This window comes from Sciurus carolinensis, chromosome 1 (genome assembly GCF_902686445.1).
Source record: "Sciurus carolinensis chromosome 1, mSciCar1.2, whole genome shotgun sequence".
Taxonomy (NCBI): Eukaryota; Metazoa; Chordata; class Mammalia; order Rodentia; family Sciuridae; genus Sciurus; species Sciurus carolinensis.
Window position 1 is genome coordinate 83,474,319 of NC_062213.1, and position 23,108 is coordinate 83,497,426.

The 23,108-nt window shown below is 32.6% G+C and overlaps 1 protein-coding gene across 1 annotated transcript in view; it reads right to left on the minus strand.

Moving 5' to 3' along the window:
• Window positions 1-23,108, minus strand: part of Sntg1 (syntrophin gamma 1) — an 863,431-nt gene that overhangs the window by 248,743 nt on the left and 591,580 nt on the right. The window contains 2 exon segments of the mRNA XM_047561867.1: window positions 5,728-5,810; window positions 8,563-8,665. Coding sequence (XP_047417823.1) covers window positions 5,728-5,810; window positions 8,563-8,665 — 186 coding nt within the window.

Genomic DNA, 23,108 nt, shown 5'->3' on the forward strand with positions numbered 1-23,108 from the left:
CTGATTTACACTAAAATTGTATTTGTAAACCTTGCTATTGATGAAATTCTACATGAAGGTGTGGAAGGATTCATTAGGATGAAAAATGCTAGCGAAAATACATGGGAATAATGGAGTGGGATTGAGGAAAGAAAGAACCAAACTGTGGCAGAACTGAATTCATTGAGAAATGGGAGAGATGAAGTGAAGCTGTAACTGCAGTGAAGCAAAATGTGGCAAAAATAAAAATAAGCAGTGATTCATTCAATTAGACAAGATATTCTGAGTACCTGCTAAGTGCTAAGCAAGCATCATTGTAAGTGCATATAATTTATCATTTACTTGCAAATATTTTTTAATAAATAAGTTCCTTCTATAAAACAGCTTTTAAAACATTGCTCATGGAAGTTTTTGCTCATTGTTTGAACGTCATGTTTATAAAAGCCTTATATTTTCTTACATTGTTTTAATGTCATACCAAGGCAATTATTGCTGATTTGAAATTATGTGCAATATAATTCTTACTGGGAAATATTTTTTTCTCTTTAATTTTTAAGAAGACATCAAAACATTTGAGAATTTCCACTTTGTTTTATTCCAGAGTCACTGTTAATTTTTTTCTTTAAACCAGCAGTTGACAAAGACTTTAAATGTGTCATGGTTCAGTTTGACCGGGAACTGCTAACTTGTCATGTGTATTTGCTAATTTTTGAGTGATGGTGTTAGAAGATTTTATTTTAGTCTAGATTCAAAATCGTATTAACTAAATATTTTTGAGCATTACCTTCAAGAATTAACTTCTTTAAATGAATTTGAAAAGAATAACATTATGTTCAGAATGTACTATCTTTGGAGTAGCTTAAAATACTCAGAAAGTTGAACTAAGTTCACCCAATGAGAGAAAGGGCTCCTGTTGGTGACTCACTGAACTACTCAGCCTCTAAAACACATGTCTGTTGGTTAAAACAAAATTGCTTATAATGATTAACTGTTGATTGTGAAGACAAAATCCAAAGTTTCATATTATGTCAGGAGAGATCAGCACATGATATGTGGTCAGTTCTTCATGACGGATATGATAGATGGTCAGCATGGGCCATGGGGTCAGTTAGAGACAATTCAACAAGGGTGGTGAGGGCTCAATTGCCAAATCAGAACCAGACCACCCAGGTTTTAATACCAATTTTCCAACTGATTAGTGCATTAGTCTAAGGTCAAGTTATTTAAAGTCTCTGTGTCTTACTGTGCCTATTTTCAAAGTAGGGATAATAAGAGTAACAACTGGTAAGATTATAGTCAGGAATAAATGAGGAAGTGCTTAGACTATAACCCAGCACTGAACTTCATGCTAATTTCAGTATCTTTAAGAGGCTAATGGAATTTTGACCTTCACTGATAACAACAGGCTGATTAGAGGCATCATTCAGTGGCAGTTAGTAAATAATGGAAAGTGAGTGTTTTCAAAAGAAATGATCTTGGATAATGGACAGACCTATTTCTATACATGAGGTTTCCTGAAGACATCATTGCTAGTTCTAATAATAGTATTACTACTGTTGTTTATAATCTTTATAAGTGTTTTTTTAACTTCTTGAATACTTTGGAACATCTTTGCAAGATAAAGATATTACAATGCTCATCTTGCAGAGGAAAAACCAGAGGCTATTTATTTTAGAAGCAATGAGTTACTACTTGTCACCTTTTCTAGGAGAGAGTACATGGGGAAGCAATAATGCTATGAGCCAGACTTGGGCAAATAGACTAGTTTCTGTGGTTAGTCCAGTACTGTCCAGGGTTTTAAATCAGTCTTTCTACTGGTCTCCCATCATATGTAATGAGTGTCAGTCCATACAGTAGGTCGGTTCTTCACGTAAGGTGTTATGGGTGGTCAGCATGGGATGTGGAGTATTTTTGTTAATTTGGTTGTTATAAGGTGGTCAGCACGTGACAAGTCCTATAGCACAGTCTAGGTCAGCCCACAGGTGAAACCCACTCCCAGGCCCCTGTACACATGACTGAGAAATTCTACAGCAAACAATTCACCAGGGCATCCAGCCAGTCAATAACGGCTCCAGGATTCACTCAAACCCAAACCTCTCTAATTTTAAAGAGAAATTACAGCACAGCATTTACATTCATAATCAGAGGGGCAAATGGAAAGAATAATTCAGATTTTTCAGTTAGTTACTTTATATTTTCTTACATAATTTAGGCAACTGTTATGGTTTGAATGTGAGGTGTCCCCCAAAAGCTCACATATGAGACAATGCCGGAAGGTTCAGAGAAGTGATTGGGTTATAAGAATCTTAACCCAATCAGTGAATTAATCCCAAATGGGATTAATTGAAGTGGTAGGGAGTAACTGGAGGAGGTTGGAATTGGGTGTGACTTTGGGGTATATATTTTGTATCTGGACAGTTAGAGACTCTCTCTCTCTCTCTCTGCTTCCTGATAATGGGAGCTGCTTCCCTCTGTCATGTTGTTCCACCATGATGTTCTACCTCACCTTTTGCCACAAGGAATGAAACCAGCCTTCTATGGACTAAGACCTCTAAAACTGTGAGCCCTCAAATAAACCTTTCCTCCTCTATAATTGTGCTGGTCAGACAATTAAGTCACAGCAGCGAAAAAGATGACTAAAACAGAAATTTATTTAAAAATGAATTAAGTTATGAATAAATAAGATAGAAAATATAAAAGAACATAAAAATATAGGCAATGAAACATGGAGGACAATAATAATCATGGAAAGATGAGCATGAGGTTTTAGAAAAAAATATTGATAGGTACCACAAATTGGCAGATATGAAAATGCATGTGTTCTTTGGTACTCCTTTAGAATATTGATTTCATATTTTACATATTAATGATTTAAATAAGTCACTTTCTGTTAGTCTTGCTAAATTGAATGTTCCTGTGTGAACAACAGAGCATACATTTGGTTTGTAATCTGTAAACATCTTAAATTCAACTAAGCCAGGTGTTCAAAATCTCCTTAGCTCTTGCCTGCTATTACAACACTAATAAATATTGTTCTTTAGCTGCTTATGATAAAGTTATTTCATGGATTTGTCTGTAGCTGTGATTTTTATAATTTTGGGATAAGGAGTCATAATTAATAGCTTCCCTAAATACCTAGAAAAGTGTTTCCACAAGTAGATTCTCAGTAAGATTTTTAAAATCTTACACATTGAGATTATCTTCTTTGAGTGTTATTTATCTGAATTTACTTGTGTCTTGATTCATATCCTCTAAAACATTATAAGCACCTTTAAATTCCTTATAATGAAACTTCCTTGGCATTGTCAAAGGACAGTTCAATTGTAATGCTAAAAATGAAAATAAAATATGCCTCTTCGAAATGGGAAGAAATAGCTCCAATTTGAAAAAAAATGTGGCTGGCAAATGATATTTTGAATTTTATACAAGTGGATTTGTTCGTAATATCCATGCTATAGAATTACTGAGTAATTTTCTTCCTATAATTATAACTTTCTAAATCATGACATTATTCCATGGTTGTTTTTGTGTACAACAATAAAATGAGTTAAAAACAAACCAGAATAATTCCTTCCCTTAGACCTTTTGTTCTGACTTCTCTGTTTCTCATTATCATAGAGGAGTTAAAGGACATCAGACAAGAGTAAGAGCCACCTTACAAACAGCTTTCTCCTATTTTGAAGTAAATCACTCATTTTAAATTTATACACACATATAAAATCTTAGGAATTATATATATGTATATATAAAATCTTAGGAATAGAGCTGACATGGAGAGGGAGAGCCTTGTGAGAATGACACAGGGAAAATTCTCAGAAGAAACCCGTGAGGACTGAAGGAAGCAAGGATGAAGTGGTAACACTCTGGTCAGAGATGAGGCTCCCTGAAGGAGGAGCATCACCTCATCTGCTGAGGATCTGAAGGTCACCTGCATTTGTCTTCCCAACACCGGGGTCCTCTGACTCAGGCACAGGGCCTACTTATGAGCCGAGTAAGCTGTGGAAAGGGGCAGCCCACACTGCAGCTCGGGGCAGGTGCACCAGCATGTAGGAGGAAGTGGAAGGACCCTGAAAGTATCAAAGGAATCTCACTGGAGGGGGAAAAAAGTGAGTGAGCAAAGAAGTTCTGAAAGTTAAAAGGATAAAAGAACTGAGGCTAGGGTTGTAGCTCAATGGTGGAGCACTTGTCTACCATGTACATGGTTCAACTCCAGCACCCCAGAAAAACAGGAAAAACAAATAAAGAAAAAACTGTGGTTGGAGAATTTTTTAAAAAATCCATAGACTTGAGAAAGGAACTGAAGGGAACACAGAAAAAAAAATGTATAGTTTGCATATTAGGACACCAAATTTTTAAATCACTCAGATCTTTCTGTTCTCAGATTAGCAGTGCTTTAAATATTATCAACTATGAGAACTTTTCTGACAAAATATCAGATAAATATAACCATATATGGTTGGTTTTATAAAATATCTTTCCAATTATAGCAATAAACATTTGTCTTGCCAAATAATCCTTTCTATAAAGAAAAAGAAAAATGAAAAATTGGTGACCTAAGACACTCAGTTAAGGAATAATTATGGTGTAATAGGGTACAATTAAGGCCTTTGGATTTGAACATACAAAAGCTGAAAACAAAAAAATTTGAAATAAAATGCCACAATTTAGTAAATTGAGGATGAATCATGCAAGTCAGAAGGGGAAGCTAGAGGCTTTGTATATTTTAACGCAGGGAACAGAAAATTAAAATTCTACTTAAGATCGACTTGCTATTCTTCATAAATGTGAACACAGGGGATATTTGTTAGACCTACATATAACCAGAGAGAATTGTTTTATCTTTGAAATATGTTTTGAAAGTTGAAATACAAGAAATTTCAAAATATACTTGAGAAATGAAAAAGTACAAGTGGAAATAAACACTAAAAATCTATTTTTTAAAGATTAGTAATGTTTATTATATATCTATTTTTTCAAGATATCACAACTTAGTAATGATTAGAGTCAGATTACAATACTTATTTCTTGACTTCTGATTTTTTGTTTTTTCTAAAACATTATTTTGTGGTTCCTAATATTTAAAAATATGATCTATTAATGTCAATCACTCCTAATCATTATTTGAAATATATTCAAATATCACACATCATAGGTAGGTAGCATCTCTATCATAATCCATGAAACAATTATGTTAATTTTATATGCATTTTAACGTAATGTGTAGGTTGGATTTTTGTCACTTTGCTATAATTCTCTGATATACATAAAGATTTATAAGACATTGAACACTTGATAAATAATTACTTTTAGCTAAATAATTAAAAGAGAAAATGATAAAATTATGTCAAATAATATATAGCATGGACTTACATATAATATAAAATGTTCCATAATGATTGCATGATGTTATTTGTGATCTCCCCAAATTAAAAGCTTCCATAACAGGATACTTAATACATACAAATCTGAGACGAGAAAAATCTTAAAGAAAAATAAATAAATAGCTGAACTATTTATTTTTCTTCCTGGCTTATATTACATAAGTGATGAGGGAAGAAAGAATTTAATATCTATGAAATAAATGATATTTAGTAATCATTTGTCTATGAAAATATGTGTAAGCATATATATGTATGTGTATATATGGGTGTGGATATGTTTGTGTGTGTGTTTATGTACACATATTCTTAGGGACTGTGCATGTGTGTTATCTCTTTATCAGTATAAACTATGCCTAGGACATCTTACTGTATTATTTGGATGGTAGTTGAGATGCAAGCCACTGTCACAAAGAGGAGAGGAGGTACCACTGCTCTGGTCACTTGGAGCACCTGCAAGAGAAAAAATTGTAATATCCTGCTAGTTAGGATGCCATGCTGTTCTGGTTACTGAAGTCCACATTAAACTTTGATTAATTCTCAATAATGACAAGTAAATCAGGTTCTTAAATAAAATCACATGTTCTTTATACCCAAGAGTTTTGCAAGGTATTGGAGTACTAACAGAGACCTCAAATAATTATATTTCATTTTAGAACCATTTAAACTTTATTAAGGAAAATACATCACCTTACAAGATGAATTATTTTGTTTTGTTACCTGAAGTAGACTATACTTTAAGTCATACTTACAATAGTGCAAGATTTTGTTTCCCTACAAAGTTTCATTTTATGTTATGTTTCAACCTACTAGCAAATTTTATCCTTAGAAACTATTTTTCCAAGTTGCAAATATTTTTATATGTACTATGTCTTTAAAGGTGCCCTTGGTGTGTATTCTAATACCTTCACTGAACCTGTCTAATTTTGTGAAATTTTAATGAAAAACTTTATATTAGATCCTCATAAGGAAATTGATAATATCTATTTTTTAAAGATTAGTAATGTTTATCTTAAAGATTTCTATTTTTTCAAGATATCACACCTTAGTAATGATTAGAGTCAGATTACAATACTTATTTTTTGACTTCTGATTTTTTGTTTTTTCTAAAACATTATTTTGTGGTTGCTAATACTTAAAAATATGACCTATTAATGTCAATCACTCCTAATCATTATTTGAAATATATTCAAATGTCACACATCATAGGTAGGTAACATCTCTATCATAATCCATTTGTTTAAAATATAGAAGATTTTTTTATTTATTACTATATAATGGTCTTTTTTACTATTACATTGAAAATAGTCCCTGAATAAAGATACAGAATTATCAACCGTGATCTCAACACAATTGTTATGTTATTGTTATGTGTGTGTATCACAAATACTTTCTTCCATTCTTTGGAAAACTTGTAGAAACATAGCTGAAAGTGATGCTGCACACCTGTAGTCTCAGGAACTCTGCAGGCTGAAGCAGGAGAGTCACAAGTTTGAGGCTAGCCTCAGCAACTTAGTAAGACCCTCAGCAACTGTTAACAAGATGCTGTCCCAAAGTTTAAAATATAAAAAGATCTTGGGATATAACTCATTGGTAAAGTGCCCAGATTCAACCCCAATACTGAAAGGGAAGGGAAGGGAAAGGAAGGAAAGGCAAAGAAATGATATATGTAACCCACTCATACTGAATAATGAAGAAATAAAAATTCTGAATAGACTTAAAATCAGTATGGAGATCAAATCATAAATTTAAAACTACTTTAAAAAAGCAACCCAGGATCAGATTATTTCACTGGAGAACTCTACCAAACATTTAAAGAAGAATTAACAATAAAAAACAAAATGAAGAGGACAGACTGTTTCCAAACTTAAGGCAAGCATTATTCTGATACCAAAATCAGATAAAGATACTATAAAAATGAAAACCATAGGCCTATCAGGGGTTGAGGTGGGGGAAATGAGAGGCTGCTGTTTAAGGTATACAAAGTTTCAGTTTTGCAAGAAATTTCTGGAGATTTACTGCATAACAGTGTGCATATACTTAACACTACTGTACTGTACATTTAAAATGCTTACACAATCATAAGTCTTATGTATATTTAGTACAATGAAGATATACCCACTTTGGATATATATTTGGCAATTTATTAACAAGTTAATTATTCATTCATCCTGTCACTCAACGATTACTAGGTATTTATTGTAATAAGATAAAATCATGAAGTTGCCCAAACCTTATAAAAAATCATTTATAGTAGTTTTATTTATAATAGCAAAGTATTGAAAAAAGATGTGGTATTTTCAACAGAAGACTACGTTAATAAACCTAAAAGTATTCATGCAATGGGATATTACACAGCAATCTGAATGAACAAACTACTGAAATGTATAGCTTAGGTGAATCTAAAATAAATTATTCATAATAAAAGAATCCAGAAATTAAAAATAAAAACTAAACACGGTATGATTCCATTCCAAAATGTTCTAGAAAGGCAAAACGGTGGTGAGAAATTATTTCAGTGCTTGTTTCTGTGACTTGTGCTTATTGGGAAGAGTTATTGAGGATGTGTAATGTGATTGAAAGGAATGTGAATTAAGCAGAAGTTTTCTCTTTTAGAACTGAATCAACTGTGCATTTACAATCTTTGAATTTCATTGAATGTAGATTATTACTCAGGTAAAAAATATTTATCAATTTTGAGAAAAAGAAGATATGCATTTCGTTTCAGCAAAAAAAACGAGAAAAGAAACTGATAGGAACTTTTTAAAGTAACTCTTGTTTAAATTATTACATTTCCACAAAGGGAAATTCTTCCTTCAAACTTTCTACTTTTCTCAGGACAAACAAGTGTAAATTCCTGTTTAACCAAGAATATCATTTTCCAGCTAAAGAAAATATATTTACCAAATACTATGAACAAAATTCAATAGAAATACAAAATGCAAAATGATGTGTATTATGATTTTGAAACAAATCATGTTTGTCCAATTACAGATTGGAAAAGAACTGTAATGTGGTAAATACATTCTAAAATAAAATAACATGCTCTTAGTAAGCCTTAGTAGAACACCTAGTGATATAAAATGTCAATATTCAGGTAGTCATCCTAATATTCAAGAAACTGCCAATTACTGGTCAGAAAATAATGTTTTATAAAATGAATACAATGAAATGAATATCTTATCCATTCTTTATAAATGCTTACATGCACAGTCTTCATTCAATGGAAGTTTAAGGAAGGCAGGTGCTCTTTTTAAAAATGAAACAGTTAGAGTCACTTCTTCTCCAGCATTTCGAAGAACCTGAACCTAAAAATAAAAAGAGTTAAAACTAATTTATCATTATTTTTATAATTTTATATGATAACAAAACATTGAAATTATCGATCATCTATTCTACCTCCTACCTCTCTTTAGTGGTCAGAAACATTTATTTGAAATGAGAGGGAGTAAATGAATTTACATTGTAATAATAAAACCATTGATGTTCATCCTCATTTTTTTCCCCTGTGGTCTCCTTTTAATATATAATGTGCCCTTTCTATTCATATTTATTGAGACCTTCTTGGGTTTCTGGTCTAAATTAGGCAATATGAGATGTTATGAAGTCTACAGAAAGACAGATAAAATGTTTAAGCCACTGTTTATTAATTTAGTAAATATTTATTGGGCACTGATTATGCAACTGAAAATCAGCTAAGTTTTGCAAATATAATTTAAAAAATGATGCTGAATATATTGACCAAAGCACTAATTCAAATTAAATAAAATTGCACCAATTCAGTTAAACTGTTTTGAAAAAAGTAAATAGGTATTACATCATTAAACCTGTTCTTTTCCCGTAAACCTGGAGAATTTTTTAAATTGTAAAATGAAAAGTTCTGGTTATACCAGTTAAAAGAATGCCAATTTCTCCCAATATGAAAGCACATAAAATGTTATTAATGTAAAATTTAAAATTCAAAGAACAATAAGACACTGGGGAGTTATTTGTAGCAACATACCTAAAAATATATATAATTGTAATTTTAAATGCTCACGTAAACTAAGGGGAGGATTAAGAATCATGAGTGAAGGCTGGACAAAGGTGACAGACACCTGTAGTCCAAGGGACTCAGGAGGTTGAGGCAGGAGGATTATGAGTTCAAAGCCAGCCTCCGCAAAAGTGAGTCAAGCAACTCAGTGAGACACTGTCTCTAAATAAAATACAAAATAAGGCTGGGGATGTGACTCAGTGGTTGAGTGCCCCTGATTTCAATCCCCATCCCCCCCAAAAAAAAATAATTAGTGAAGAGTCAGTTAATAAACATGTAAATATAGCTTGTTATGAAACATTCAGAAAACTCCTTCCTACTTGGAACTTCCTACTTGGTCAGAAAATACTTCCCTACTCAGAGGCATTGCCAGGAATACTGGCAAGTTTCTTAACACAGTGTGCAGTGAGGGAAACTACATTTTCCCCCTCACATAGGGATCCCATATTGGTGGAGAGAGTCTAGGAGAGAAACCACCAGTTAATGCCCCTGCCCCTCTACCTCACTGGCAAGGGGTAACCCACCACAATAGGCACTGACATAGAAATGTTCTTGATCACCACTAAGAAAGCATCCCTTTGCCTAATTAGTGGTACCAAGGCACCCAATCTGGAAAACTCTTTCCACCTCCTTGGATAACACCAATAGGGAACTTCAGTCATAGAAGTAGCATTGACCATGTTTTAGAATACTTATTGTAGGTCTGGGAGTGTGACTTGGTGGTAGAGCACTTGCCTAGTATGTGCAAGACTCTGGGTTCAATACCCAGCACCACAAAAACAAAATATACATTGGAAATGGAACCACAGAGCGCAAAGCTCTGTGTGAAGCAGTGAATTCTTACTCAAAAAGAAAACCATTAAGACAGAGTTGGCTATCATAATAAACAAATTGGCAAAGATGCAATAAAATCATGTATCAGGAATATCACTCTGAAAATGTCAATTTGAAAGAGAAAAGATAATCAACTAACAACAATGAGATAAATCACATGTTGGAATTTTCTGATGAAAAAAATTTTTTCATTATGACTGTTATGTGAATTTAATTTATTTAACATTAATAACTGCTGTATCAGAAATACTAAAATGGGAGACTTTTTCTTTTAAGTACTACAAAATAATCTGCGATATCTAATTCTAGATTTTTTTCTTGGCAATTTTGACATGAAAACTGTTTATATAACTAAGACTTTCTTCTACTTCAAAGACAGTAATTCAGATGAAAACTTACCACAATCAAACCCAAATATATACACAATATATGGAGCAGTTGGATATTTGTTTAAAAATACAAATGATATGATCTTCATATGAAGTTTGGGAATGAACGGTAATTCTAAGAAGTGAGAGAAAATTGAAAAACCTGTGGAAATACCATTTGTTTCTCCAACTGCAAGTGAGATTGAAATTCAATGGATGCCTACATACACTGTAGAATTTAAAGTTGATGAAAGACTTATCTTCTAAATTGCAATGACAGCAGAGTATTCAAAATTCTCTGTATCTTTAGTCTTAGTCACATTTTGAGACTAGTTTCCTAGTTAAGAGAGAATGGCAGGTGTAGTCTCACCTGCATGCCCACCTTAATGAATTGGGGCAAAGGAACATATGTTATAAATACCCAGGGAGACCAAAATGTAAATCTCACGTACACTTCTGACAAAGATTGTAATGCAATCCTAATAAAAATGTTTCGAAGACATCAACAGGTTTCTAGAGACATATGAATTGCCTAAACTGAACGAGGAGGACATACACAATTTAAATAGACCAATTTCAAGTAATGAAATAGAAGAAGTCATCAAAAGCCTTCCAACAAAGAAAAGTCCAGGACCAGATGGGTTCTCAGCCGAGTTTTACAAACTTTTAAAGAAGAACTCATTCCAATACTTCTCAAAGTATTCCAGAAAATAGAAGAGGAGGGAACTCTCCCAAACTCATTCTATGAAGCCAATATTACCCTGATTCCTAAACCAGACAGAGACACATCGAGGAAAGAAAATTTCAGACCAATATCCTTAATGAACATCGACGCAAAAATTCTCAACAAAATTTTAGCAAATCGCATACAAAAACATATTAAAAAGATAGTGCACCATGATCAAGTGGGTTTCATCCCAGGGATGCAAGGTTGGTTCAACATCAGGAAATCAATAAATGTCATTCACCATATCAATAGACTTAAAGTCAAGAATCACATGATTATTTCGATAGATGCAGAAAAAGCATTTGATAAAATACAGCATCCCTTCATGCTCAAAACACTAGAAAAAATAGGGATAGTGGGAACATTCCTTAACATTGTAAAGGCCATCTATGCTAAACCCATGGCTAATATCATTCTTAATGGTGAAAAACTGAAAGCATTCCCTCTAAAAACTGGAACAAGGCAGGGATGCCCTCTTTCACCACTTCTATTCAATATCGTCCTTGAAACTCTAGCCAGAGCAATTAGACAGACCAAAGAAATTAAAGGGATACGAATAGGAAAAGAAGAACTCAAACTATCCCTATTTGCTGATGATATGATTGTATACTTAGAGGAACCAGGAAATTCCACCAGAAAACTTTTAGATCTCATAAGTGAATTCAGTAAAGTAGCGGGATATAAGATCAATGCACATAAATCGAAGGCATTTTTATATATAAGCGATGAATCTTCAGAAAGAGAAATTAGGAAAACTACCCCATTCACAATAGCTTCGAAAAAAATAAAGTATTTGGGAATCAATCTCACAAAAGAGGTGAAAGACCTCTACAATGAGAACTACAGAACACTAAAGAAAGAAATTCAAGAAAACCTTAGAAGATGGAAAGATCTCCCATGTTCTTGGATAGGAAGAATTAATATTGTCAAAATGGCCATACTACCAAAAGTGCTATACAGATTCAATGCAATTCCAATTAAAATCCCAATGATGTACCTTACAGAAATAGAGCAAGCAATTATGAAATTCATCTGGAAGAATAAAAAACCCAGAATAGCTAAAGCAATCCTTGGCAGAAAGAGTGAAGCAGGGGGTATCGCAATACCAGATCTTCAACTCTACTACAAAGCAATAGTAACAAAAACGGCATGGTATTGGTACCAAAATAGAAAGGTGGATCAATGGTACAGAATAGAGGACACGGACACAAACCCAAATAAATACAATTTTCTCATACTAGACAAAGGGGCCAAAAATATGCAATGGAGAAAAGATAGCCTCTTCAACAAATGGTGCTGGGACAATTGGAAATCCATATGCAACAGAATGAAACTAAACCCATATCTCTCACCATGCACAAAACTAAACTCAAAATGGATTAAGGATCTCGGAATCAGACCAGAGACCTTGCATCTTATAGAAGAAAAAGTAGGTCCAGAGCTTCAACATGTCGGCTTAGGACCAGACTTCCTCAACAGGACTCCCATAGCACAAGAAATAAAAGCAAGAATTAATAACTGGGATAGATTCAAACTAAAAAGCTTTCTCTCAGCAAAGGAAACTATCAGCAATGCAAAGAAAGAGCCTACAGAGTGGGAGAAAATCTTTGCCAATCATACTTCAGATAGAGCGCTAATCTCCAGAATCTATAAAGAACTCAAAAAACTCTACACCAAGAATGTAAATAATCCAATTGACAAATGGGCTAAGGAAATGAACAGACACTTCACAGAAGAAGATGTACAAGCAATCAACAAACATATGGAAAAATGTTCAACATCTCTAGTAATAAGAGAAATGCAAATCAAAACCACCCTAAGATTCCATCTCAGCCCAATTAGAATGGCAATTATCAAGAATACAAGCAACAACAGGTGTTGGCGAGGATGTGGGGAGAAAGGTCCACTCATACATTGCTGGTGGGGCTGCAAATTAGTGCAGCCACTCTGGAAAGCAGTGTGGAGATTCCTTAGAAAACTTGGAATGGAACTACCATTTGACCCAGCTATCCCACTCCTTGGCCTATACCCAAAGGACTTAAAATCAGCATATTACAGAGATACAGCCACATCAATGTTCATAGCTGCTCAGTTCACAATAGCCAGATTGTGGAACCAACCTAGATGTCCTTCAATTGATGAATGGATAAAGAAAATGTGGTATATATATACAATGGAATATTACTCAGCCATAAAGAATGATAAAATTATGGCATTTGCAGGCAAATGGATGAAACTGGAGAATATCATGCTAAGTGAGATAAGCCAATCTCAAAAAACCAAAGGAAGAATGAAATCGCTAATAAGTGGATGATGACACATAATGGGGATGGGAAGGGTTAGTGTTGGGGTTGGAGTTGGGTTTAGGGAGGGGGGCAGGAATGGAGGAAGGAAGGACTGTATAGATGGAGGGGAAGGGTGGGAGGGGAGGGGGGGAAGGGAAAAAATGGCAGAATGAATCAAACAACATTACCCTATGTAAATTTATGATTACACAAATGGTATGCCTTTACGCCATGTACAAATAGAGAAACAACATGTATCCCATTTGTTTACAATAAAAAGAAAAAAAAATAAAATAAAATAAAATAAAATTAACACCCATAAAAAAAAAAATGTTTCAAGGAGGAAATACAAATCTTTTGAATGATTTTTGAATGAAAAATTACAAAATCCTCAGCAAAGAAATTTCAAGTTATAAAAAAGATCAAAATGCAAATTATAGAACTGAAACAGAAAAACAAAATAAACATGGCATAATGAAACAATTTCTGTATTAGCTAGAAGAAAAGAGAGTATAGATGAGGAAAGATGGATTTTATGAAGATGAGGATAGAACAATAAGAACTCACCCAAACTGAACAGCAGAGATGATATAGATAAGGAACAATAGATTCAGTAACCCACACAATAACAGCAAAATATATAATGTTTATATCGAAAGGGAGATGAGAAAGAAGAGTAAGACTGTAAAAAAATGTAAACAATGACTAGAAAAATTATCAAATTTGGTCATAAACATGAGGTGACAGCTTTAAGAAGTTTAAGTTATCCAAAAGTATATAGCTAAAGAAATCAACACCAAGACACATTATTATTAAAACTCTTCAAACTAAATAAGGATACATAAATACTCTTAAAACAGACCAAGGATAAGTGACATATGAAAACATTCTTAATATTTTTAACAAATCATATCTACAAATATATTAAAATATAGTGTCTTGATCAAATAAAATTTAATCCAGGAATACAAGGTTGATTTAGCATTAGAAAATAAATCACTGTAATTAACCATACAGAAAAATTAAGCTAAGAAAAAATTTGATAAAATCTGAAATCAATTTCTAATAAACACTTTGAAAAAATGATACTAGAAAACTTTCTCAAATTGACAAAGGGAATCTATATTAAAAAAAAAAAAAACAGATAATATCATCCTACATCATGAAAGACTGAAAACCTTAAAGTCCCAGGTTAAGATAAAATAAAAGAATATTCATTGTAATCACAATTAGTCTAAATTTTAATTGATTGCTATTCTGGGATAAGGAGGGGGGACAAGCATCCAGATTCAAAAATAAGAAACAAAAATGTTTATCTCCAGATGATATGATAATTTATATTGACAATTCAGGAAGTAATAGTACTAGAAATAGTAAGTGATAGTAGTTATTTTTAGCAATACTGCAGGGTATGGGCTAAATATATGAATAATATTTCTCTGGGTACTAGCTATCAGAATTTCTTACTTAAAAATAGTATCATTTACAAAAGGAACAAAACATGAAATATTTATGTATTAATATAGCAAAAGTTATGAGGTTCTGTACATGTAAATATCTAAAACATTTCTAAGAGAAATTTTAAAATTTGCAAATAAGTGCATCAGAGAAATTAATACTGGTGAGATGAGGGCAATTCCAATGGTAATGCAGAATTTCATATAGAAATTGACAAACACATTGTAAAATTCATGTAAATATTCAAGAAATATAGAATGTACCATCTCTGAAAAGTTTTGTTCCTAACAAAATCATTAACATTACTTGATTTCAGAGATTATACAAAGTATTAAGTCATGTGGAATTGTCAAAAAGGAGAGACAGATGAGATTTAAAGAGTGTCCAGAAACAGATACAAACAGAAATGAAAATCAATTATCAACAAAGATCAAAGAACAATCTTTCCAATAAATAGTGCTGGGATGATTGGATGTCCTCTTTAAAAAAAAAAAAAAAAAGAAAGAAAGAAAAAAAATATTTCAATCTATACCTCAAAACTACATACCCACTGCATTAAAGTGAATGAGAGATGTAAATGTAAAACCTAAAATGATAGAATTTCTAGAAGTAAACTTTGAAGAAAATCTTTGTGACAGTGCAGTAGGAAAAGATTTCTTAGTTATTACACATAAACAAGAACCACAAAAGAAGAAATGGTTAAGCTGGAAGTCATAAAATCTTAACCATTCTGTTGTATGCAAGACACTCTCAAGAGTGCTATAAGCTGTGAGGAAATAGAACAGACCTTTATCTGATAAATTATATAAAGAATTCTCAAAAATCAATAATAAAGCAAATGATCCAATAAGACATGGGCAAAATTCTTAAGCATAATGGTCCCTAAGGAATTTATATTGATAGCAAATCATTACATAAAATATGATTGACACAATTAGAAATTAGGAGATTGCAAATTGAAACAATTGATACCACTGTAATTCTTCTGAAATGTCTAAATTGTAAGTACCTAAGATACTAGGCTGGGCAAGGTTGTAGAGGAACTGGAACTCTCAGATGTTGCTCATGGAAGTATAAAATGCTCAACTTTACAAAAGACCTTGGCAGTTTCAAAACCTTGAAATGTAAACCTACCATAGGATTCAGTACATTTATTTTCAGAAATTTGCCAAGTAAAATGAAGGCTTAAATCTTTGCAAATACTTTTTCATTAATTTTCACTAATGCTCATAGTAGCTGCATTTGCAAACCTCAGAAAATGGAGACATCACAAATTTCCATCAAAAAGTTAATGGGTAAACAAACTGAGGCGTATTTTTACAACATAATATGATTCAACAATAAGAAGAAATGAAGGATATATTACTGAGACATCTACAAACTGAAAGAATAAGAAAGAGTACAAAATAATATACTGAGTAAAAGGAGCCAGGCAAAATATTCCCTGTAATGTGATTTTATTTATATAAAATGGTAGAAAATGCACACTAACTTATAGTGTTACAAAGCATATTAGTTATCTCTGGAAAGGGAAGAAGGGAAGAGGTGGAAGGATTATAAAATGGCAAAATAAAATGGTAGGGTAAATGAAAATTGGTCTGTACTCTACCGTTGACTTTTACCTAATGAACTAAGAAAAAAATCCTAGTAAATCTTTATATGTAAGTGATAATGCACACACATATGAAGCACACATATATACACATACATATGTATATAACCACATATATGTACATGTATACCAAAATATATCAAACTGTACACTTTAAGTATATACAGTTTATTGATTGTAAATTACATCCCAATATAAGTGGTTATTACAAACAAAATATATATATATATATCTATATATTTATATATATATATTTTTGTCATTGTCGTTTTGGGCACTGGGGCATTGAACCCAGGGGCGCTCTACCACTGAGCTATATCCCCAGCCCTATTTTGTATTTTATTTAGAGACAGGGTCTCACTGAATTGCTTAGCACCTCACTTTTGCTATGTTTGGCTTTGAACTCATAATCCTCCTGCCTCAGTCTCCTGAGCTGCTAGGATTACAGGCATGCACCACCATGCCCAGCTAACACAAAATATTTTTAAATAATGCAAAAAATAAAAGAATTTAACCATATTAAAAGTAGAAATAAAATGTAGAAAATGATGCGATAATTCTCATAGGTGTAAAAGAAAATTGATAAAACCTACTAGAAAACTCAGTATACACACTGTTGTCCATCATATTAAAAGGATATGTACAAAAAAACTTAAATCATTGTTAATAGTGAATTATTAAATTATTTCTGAGATCACAAATGAGGTAAAAATGTCCATTATCCCTTCTTTTCCTACTACTATCTCGATTTTCTAGTCTTCATGCAATAAAAAAGAAAGGAAATAATATGTAATAGAATTGGAATAAAAAGGAAATTGTAATGATGCTAAGATAACAGTATTTTAATATTTGAGAACTTATAGACATTATTATATGGATATAATTAAGTGGGTCACTAAGGGAGCTCAGTGTAGAATAGCATATACAAAATCGATATGCAAAATCATAGAATTTTGTTTAATATTAATAAACAAATTTAACATGCATAGTTAAATCAGTAGAGGGATATTTTATTTCATGGATTGGTATATACAATAACAATATTAATTTTTCTCTATTTTTATAGAGATTCAAAACAATCCCCACTGAAAGTTCAATTCTGATTTTGTTTTTGGCTGAGTCTGGCCTTTTTAATTTGCTTTATGGATTAGCACTGACATTACAGTATAAACACAGTATTGATATCAATATTATGTAACTGACTAGATAATTTGTGATGAAGTGAAATATCAAGGCAGTGAAATGAAGCAGCTGAATGCTCATATTCAAAGTGCACAATAAATAATATGTAGGGTTAAAAATAAATGCAAATGTAACATGTTTAAGTTCATGTGGGTACCTAAGAAATAGATAATGGACAACTGTTCTAAGTCTTTACATTTGTGCTTCAACCTTGAAGTTCTGTTCAAGTATAACTGAGAAACTTAACTTTAAAAATCTATAAAATCTCACTATGAACAGATTTTGCTTTGAAATAAAAGGCCACATACATACAGGTATTTGTTTCCAGCCTTTGATGTTTAGGCATTTCTTAATTAATGTAGTGATATTAATCTTTTCAGCAAAGAGAAGATAGTGGGTATTAAATTTTTTCAGGTATCCACCTATGCTTTGAAGGCACTTTTAATCAGTCTGACACTGTTGGTTTGGAAAATGCAGGTTCTATAACATAAATTCATCCTTCAGTAGATGAATGGAAAAAGAAAGTGTGGTATATACACACACACACATACACACAATGGAATATTACTCAGCTTTCAAGAAGAATGAAATTATGAATTTGCTGGTAAATGAATGGGGTTGGAAAATATCATGTTAAACGAAATAAGTCAAACCCAAAAAACCAAAGGTCAGATGTTTTCTCTGATACTCAGATGCTAATTCACAATGACTGGGGTGGGGTTGGGGGGTGCTAGGGAAGAATAGAATTACTTTGGATTAGGCAGAGGAGAGTTAATAGAGGGGAAGTGAATAGACATATTGTGACACACATCAGTACACACACACATCTTCTGAGTCAGTAAGGTAGTGAGACAGGGTAGGAAAGATAGAGTGAAACAGACATTATTACCTCATGTACATATATAGTGCATGACTGATGTCATCCTACAATATGTACAATCAGAAAAATTAGAAATTATACTCCATTTATGTATGATTTATCAAAATGCATTCTAATATCATGTATAACTAATTAGAACAAATAAAACATTTTAAAAAGAATAGATATTTCCTGTAAAATCAGAACTCTGTACCAACAAATCCAGTTATCTTTTTTGTCTTTATTCACATTTTATGATTCCAATTAAATGTGAATTTTAATCAGATTAATATAAGCATAGTTATGCTCTTAAATTGCCTGAGGTTTCGTACCTGAGCAAAGAAATAAAGGTTGGTAAATGATAGCTGTCAATTAAAATGGAAAAGGGAAGTGGAATTAAGTGATATTTATGGTTTTAATCTTAAATTCATTACAAATCTATAATGACTCCGTTCATGAACTAGGTGCTCTTATGCTCTATTTGCTGGTTAAAAGGAACATTTCAAAAAACCTTTTGTTGTTCTTCACTCTCTTTTCTCTTTCCTTGGAGGCCATTCCATTTCTATAAGCTTTCAGAGAGGAATTTTGATACCAGTCACTGTTCATGGGTATGATGACAAGGGGGCCAGAGCTAGGATTGCTTGTACTTGTTGAAAAGAGAGTACCACTGCTTTGCTTGGATGTATTGTGAGCACACATCAGGACATACACATCTTCTGAGATGGTAGGGTAGTGAGACAGGGTTGTAAGGATGTTCATTACACCTCACATGATATCAGGACAAATAAGAGAAGAATATTAAGTATTGCTTTTCACTGATGACATTAAGGGAAATGGTCAACTAACATTTTGCCTTAACATGGGGCTCAGTTCATTATTTTCTTAAAATCATGGATTCTGGCTGAAAATGATATTAAACATGACATTGAGGACTGACTTTGACAGGTTGTTTTACACACATACTAAATAGGGTAGCCTAGAAACTATAACATCCTTTATTTATTTATTTACCTCAAAATAACCATCACATGTGTACATCAAGTAAATGGATCATTTTTATGCATTGCTTTATAAATAGGTGGAAAGTAATGATGTTTTATAAATGTGTGTGTACATATATATACATATGCACATATACACACACATATATTATAAAAACAGTATAAGTATTTACGGTCCAGCAAATGAAAAAAGACATTGTGTTATGATTAAGTCATTTTATTTTTAAACAGGAAACATAAAAAAAATCAGAAAATTATTGTCAATATAATTTCAAAAATTATCATCAGTATTTCATCAACAAATTAAATGCATATATTTCCACTAGCTATTTAAAATACTTTTGAAGGACATTTTGTCAAATTGAGCAATAATTTCTAATAAAACTGCTAAGGAAATAAGAATATAAGAAACCCACTGGCGCACTCCCCACTTAGGGCTGTCCCTGAGCTCAGCACACTCTTTAAGTACCTGAATGGATATTGTTCTCAACTTCCTCTATTCTTTGCTCAGAAATCCCAACAGTAAGTTCTATCCTCACTATCCTAATTAATATAGCTCTCCATACACCTCTTTCTTTGCTTGCCTGCTTTATCTGTCATTTTCCTTGTGGGTAAGCATCTCCCAACCTACCCCATCCTGTGCTTACATACAATTTGCTTACATGCTAACATAACCTCTACTCTGTTTTTGTCTATCCTGCCCTTGAAATATGTGCTATACAATGGCAGTAAGCTCTATCTAGTCCAGAGATATATTTAAATAGCCTAGCATGGCACCTGGTTCATACAGAGTCCTTGTTACATAAGTTTAATAAGGTTGATTTCAAATAAAAACTGCCCTGGATGTTAAAATGATAAAACCATGCTGACTAAAATCAGATATTAGATAAAGATGCCCTCTATCCCCATGATTTTTCAACAATCTTTGATGAGTTCTGAACAAAAAAAAGGCAGTGAAATAAAAACAAAAAATCACTTTTATAGCCATTGAGAATTTAACATAATCTCTTTATTAAAAATACCACTGAATGACTTTAAAAAAAAAACCCAATACTCTCCACTAAATAATAGTTGAATTAAGTAGGTACTGTGTTGAGATTGCTTCATTCAATACTGAACCGGGGTTGTGGCTCAGTGGTACAGTGTTCATCCTGCTTGTCAGTGCCCTGATATCAAACCCCAAAATAGCAAAAACAAACAACACTACCTTTCCCTTCGCCAACAATAAATAGTAGAAGAAATATGAAAAAATCTAGAAAATAAACCCTACAAAATCCTTAGGGATTTAACTAATAGGCATAGATTGCTTTGAAGTAAATTTAAAATTATTATTAAAGAACAGAAAACAAAATTTCTTCCTTACCCAGATAGGCCACATGCTTAGTGACATTTTCTATAAAGACAAATTAAGTGAATAAAGAAGTTTTAAAACATTTCTCCCCAAACACAAGAAAAATTTGAAAAAAAGAACAGAAGTAGGGGCTGGAAGGAGTTGAACTGTCAATATCTGAGCATGCTATGAAGTCACATAATGAAATCAAAACCCTATTGATAATGGAGAAGACAAATAACTGGTAATGAGCAAAACTCCAATAAATCTTAACGTTCTTGAAATACTTGAAAATACATGATAGGAGTTTGTTTGTTTTTTTAATTTTAAATCTAGTGTTTAAAGGACTGATTATAATAGTGCCAGCATATCTGATTATTCTTACAAGAGAAAATAAAGCAGCACACTATTTTATGCAATGTGCTTACAATAAATCCCAGTACATTCAAGTTTTGTAAGTAAGTAATACCACAGGAATAATCTTGTAAATAACTATAGAGGATAACTCAAAGAGAGAAGTATTAAACTGAACTACAAACCCAGAACCTAGAAGAGAGATCTACATCATTGTTACATTTGTAAAGCTACATAGGTAAATGGAAATGTTATAAGTTTTGCTTGTTTACCTTCCACTGAGCTACTGACTTCTTTCTAAGAGATGAATAAAATGGTTTTCTGTTTGTGTTTAGGTCTCAATTTTCTTCTTTCTTTTGGCTGGGGGAGCCGGTATTAGGGATTGAACCCAAAGATTTTTTATCATTGAACTACATCTCCAACCCTTTTTATTTTGAAACAGGGTCTCACTATGTTGTTTAGGGTCTTGCCAAATAACTCAGGTGGACCTAGAACTTGTGATTCTCCTGACTCAGCCTCTGGAGCAGCTGGGATTATGGGCATGTGCCACTAGGCCCACTTTCTATAGGCAAATCCTATCTAGTCACTGTTAACTCTTGACCTGTTTTTTTTTTTTTTTTTTTTTTTTTTTTCTTTTATGAACTTTTAGTTGAAGATGGACACAATATGTTTATTTTACTTGCTTATATGGTGTCACTGAGCCACAACCCTGGTCCCACCTCATGCTTTTGAATGATATCAAAAGAAAATTTTTGTGGTTTGAAGATCTCCTGAAGTTTAAAAAAAAAACAAACAAGGAAGAAGATCATATTTACTATGTTACTCTTGCCTGGACAAAAACAATGAAAAATCAGCTTGATTCTTGAATTACTTTTTTTGGGGTGGCAGGGTGGAGGATACTGGAGATTGAAGTCAGGGACACTCAATCACTGAGCCACATCCCCGGCCTTGTTTTATATTTAATTTAGAGACAGGGTCTCACTGAGTTGCTTACTACCTGGCATTGCTGAGGCTGGCTTTGACCTTATGATCCTCCTGCCTCAGCCTCCTAAACCACTGGGATTACAGTCATGCACCACCATGCCCAGCTCTTGCATCACTTTTGATAAAGTTTATAGAAACCAAACTATACCAACATGCAAATTGTATGTTTCATGATAGCAAAACTCCAATTCATCTCTCTTGCACATTGCTGTCATCTTTAATGAACTGAAATATGCATCAGTGGGTTCCTAAATAGTACATTTTCAGAGATGATAATGACTCATATGCAACATTGTTGAAATATTCAAGACTTTGTATTGAGTTATGCTTGATAATTTAATACAACAATATTTTCTCTACTGATAATTGGACCATACTATCTAACTAATAAGTTCTTTTGATTTGTTAATTTGTTTTAATGAAAAGTCTTATGATCAATTGAATGGTTGATCATTCACATTTGTTCAAATGAATAAGAGCACAATGTACTAATTATCATAAAAAATAAGAGCTTGTAGAGTCACTATAAGTGCTCAAATACAATAAAGCCTTAGTTTTATAAAATAAAGCCAGTGAAGCAAATTAAAATTATATTTCATTTTACAAATGAGTACTTGAAAACACTGTAAAGCTAAGTGACTTGTTCCAGTATAGCAGATAATGCATGATAGAGTAGACAAAACATACATGTGCAAGTTAGTTCTCCCCTCCTACTTTGAAGAAA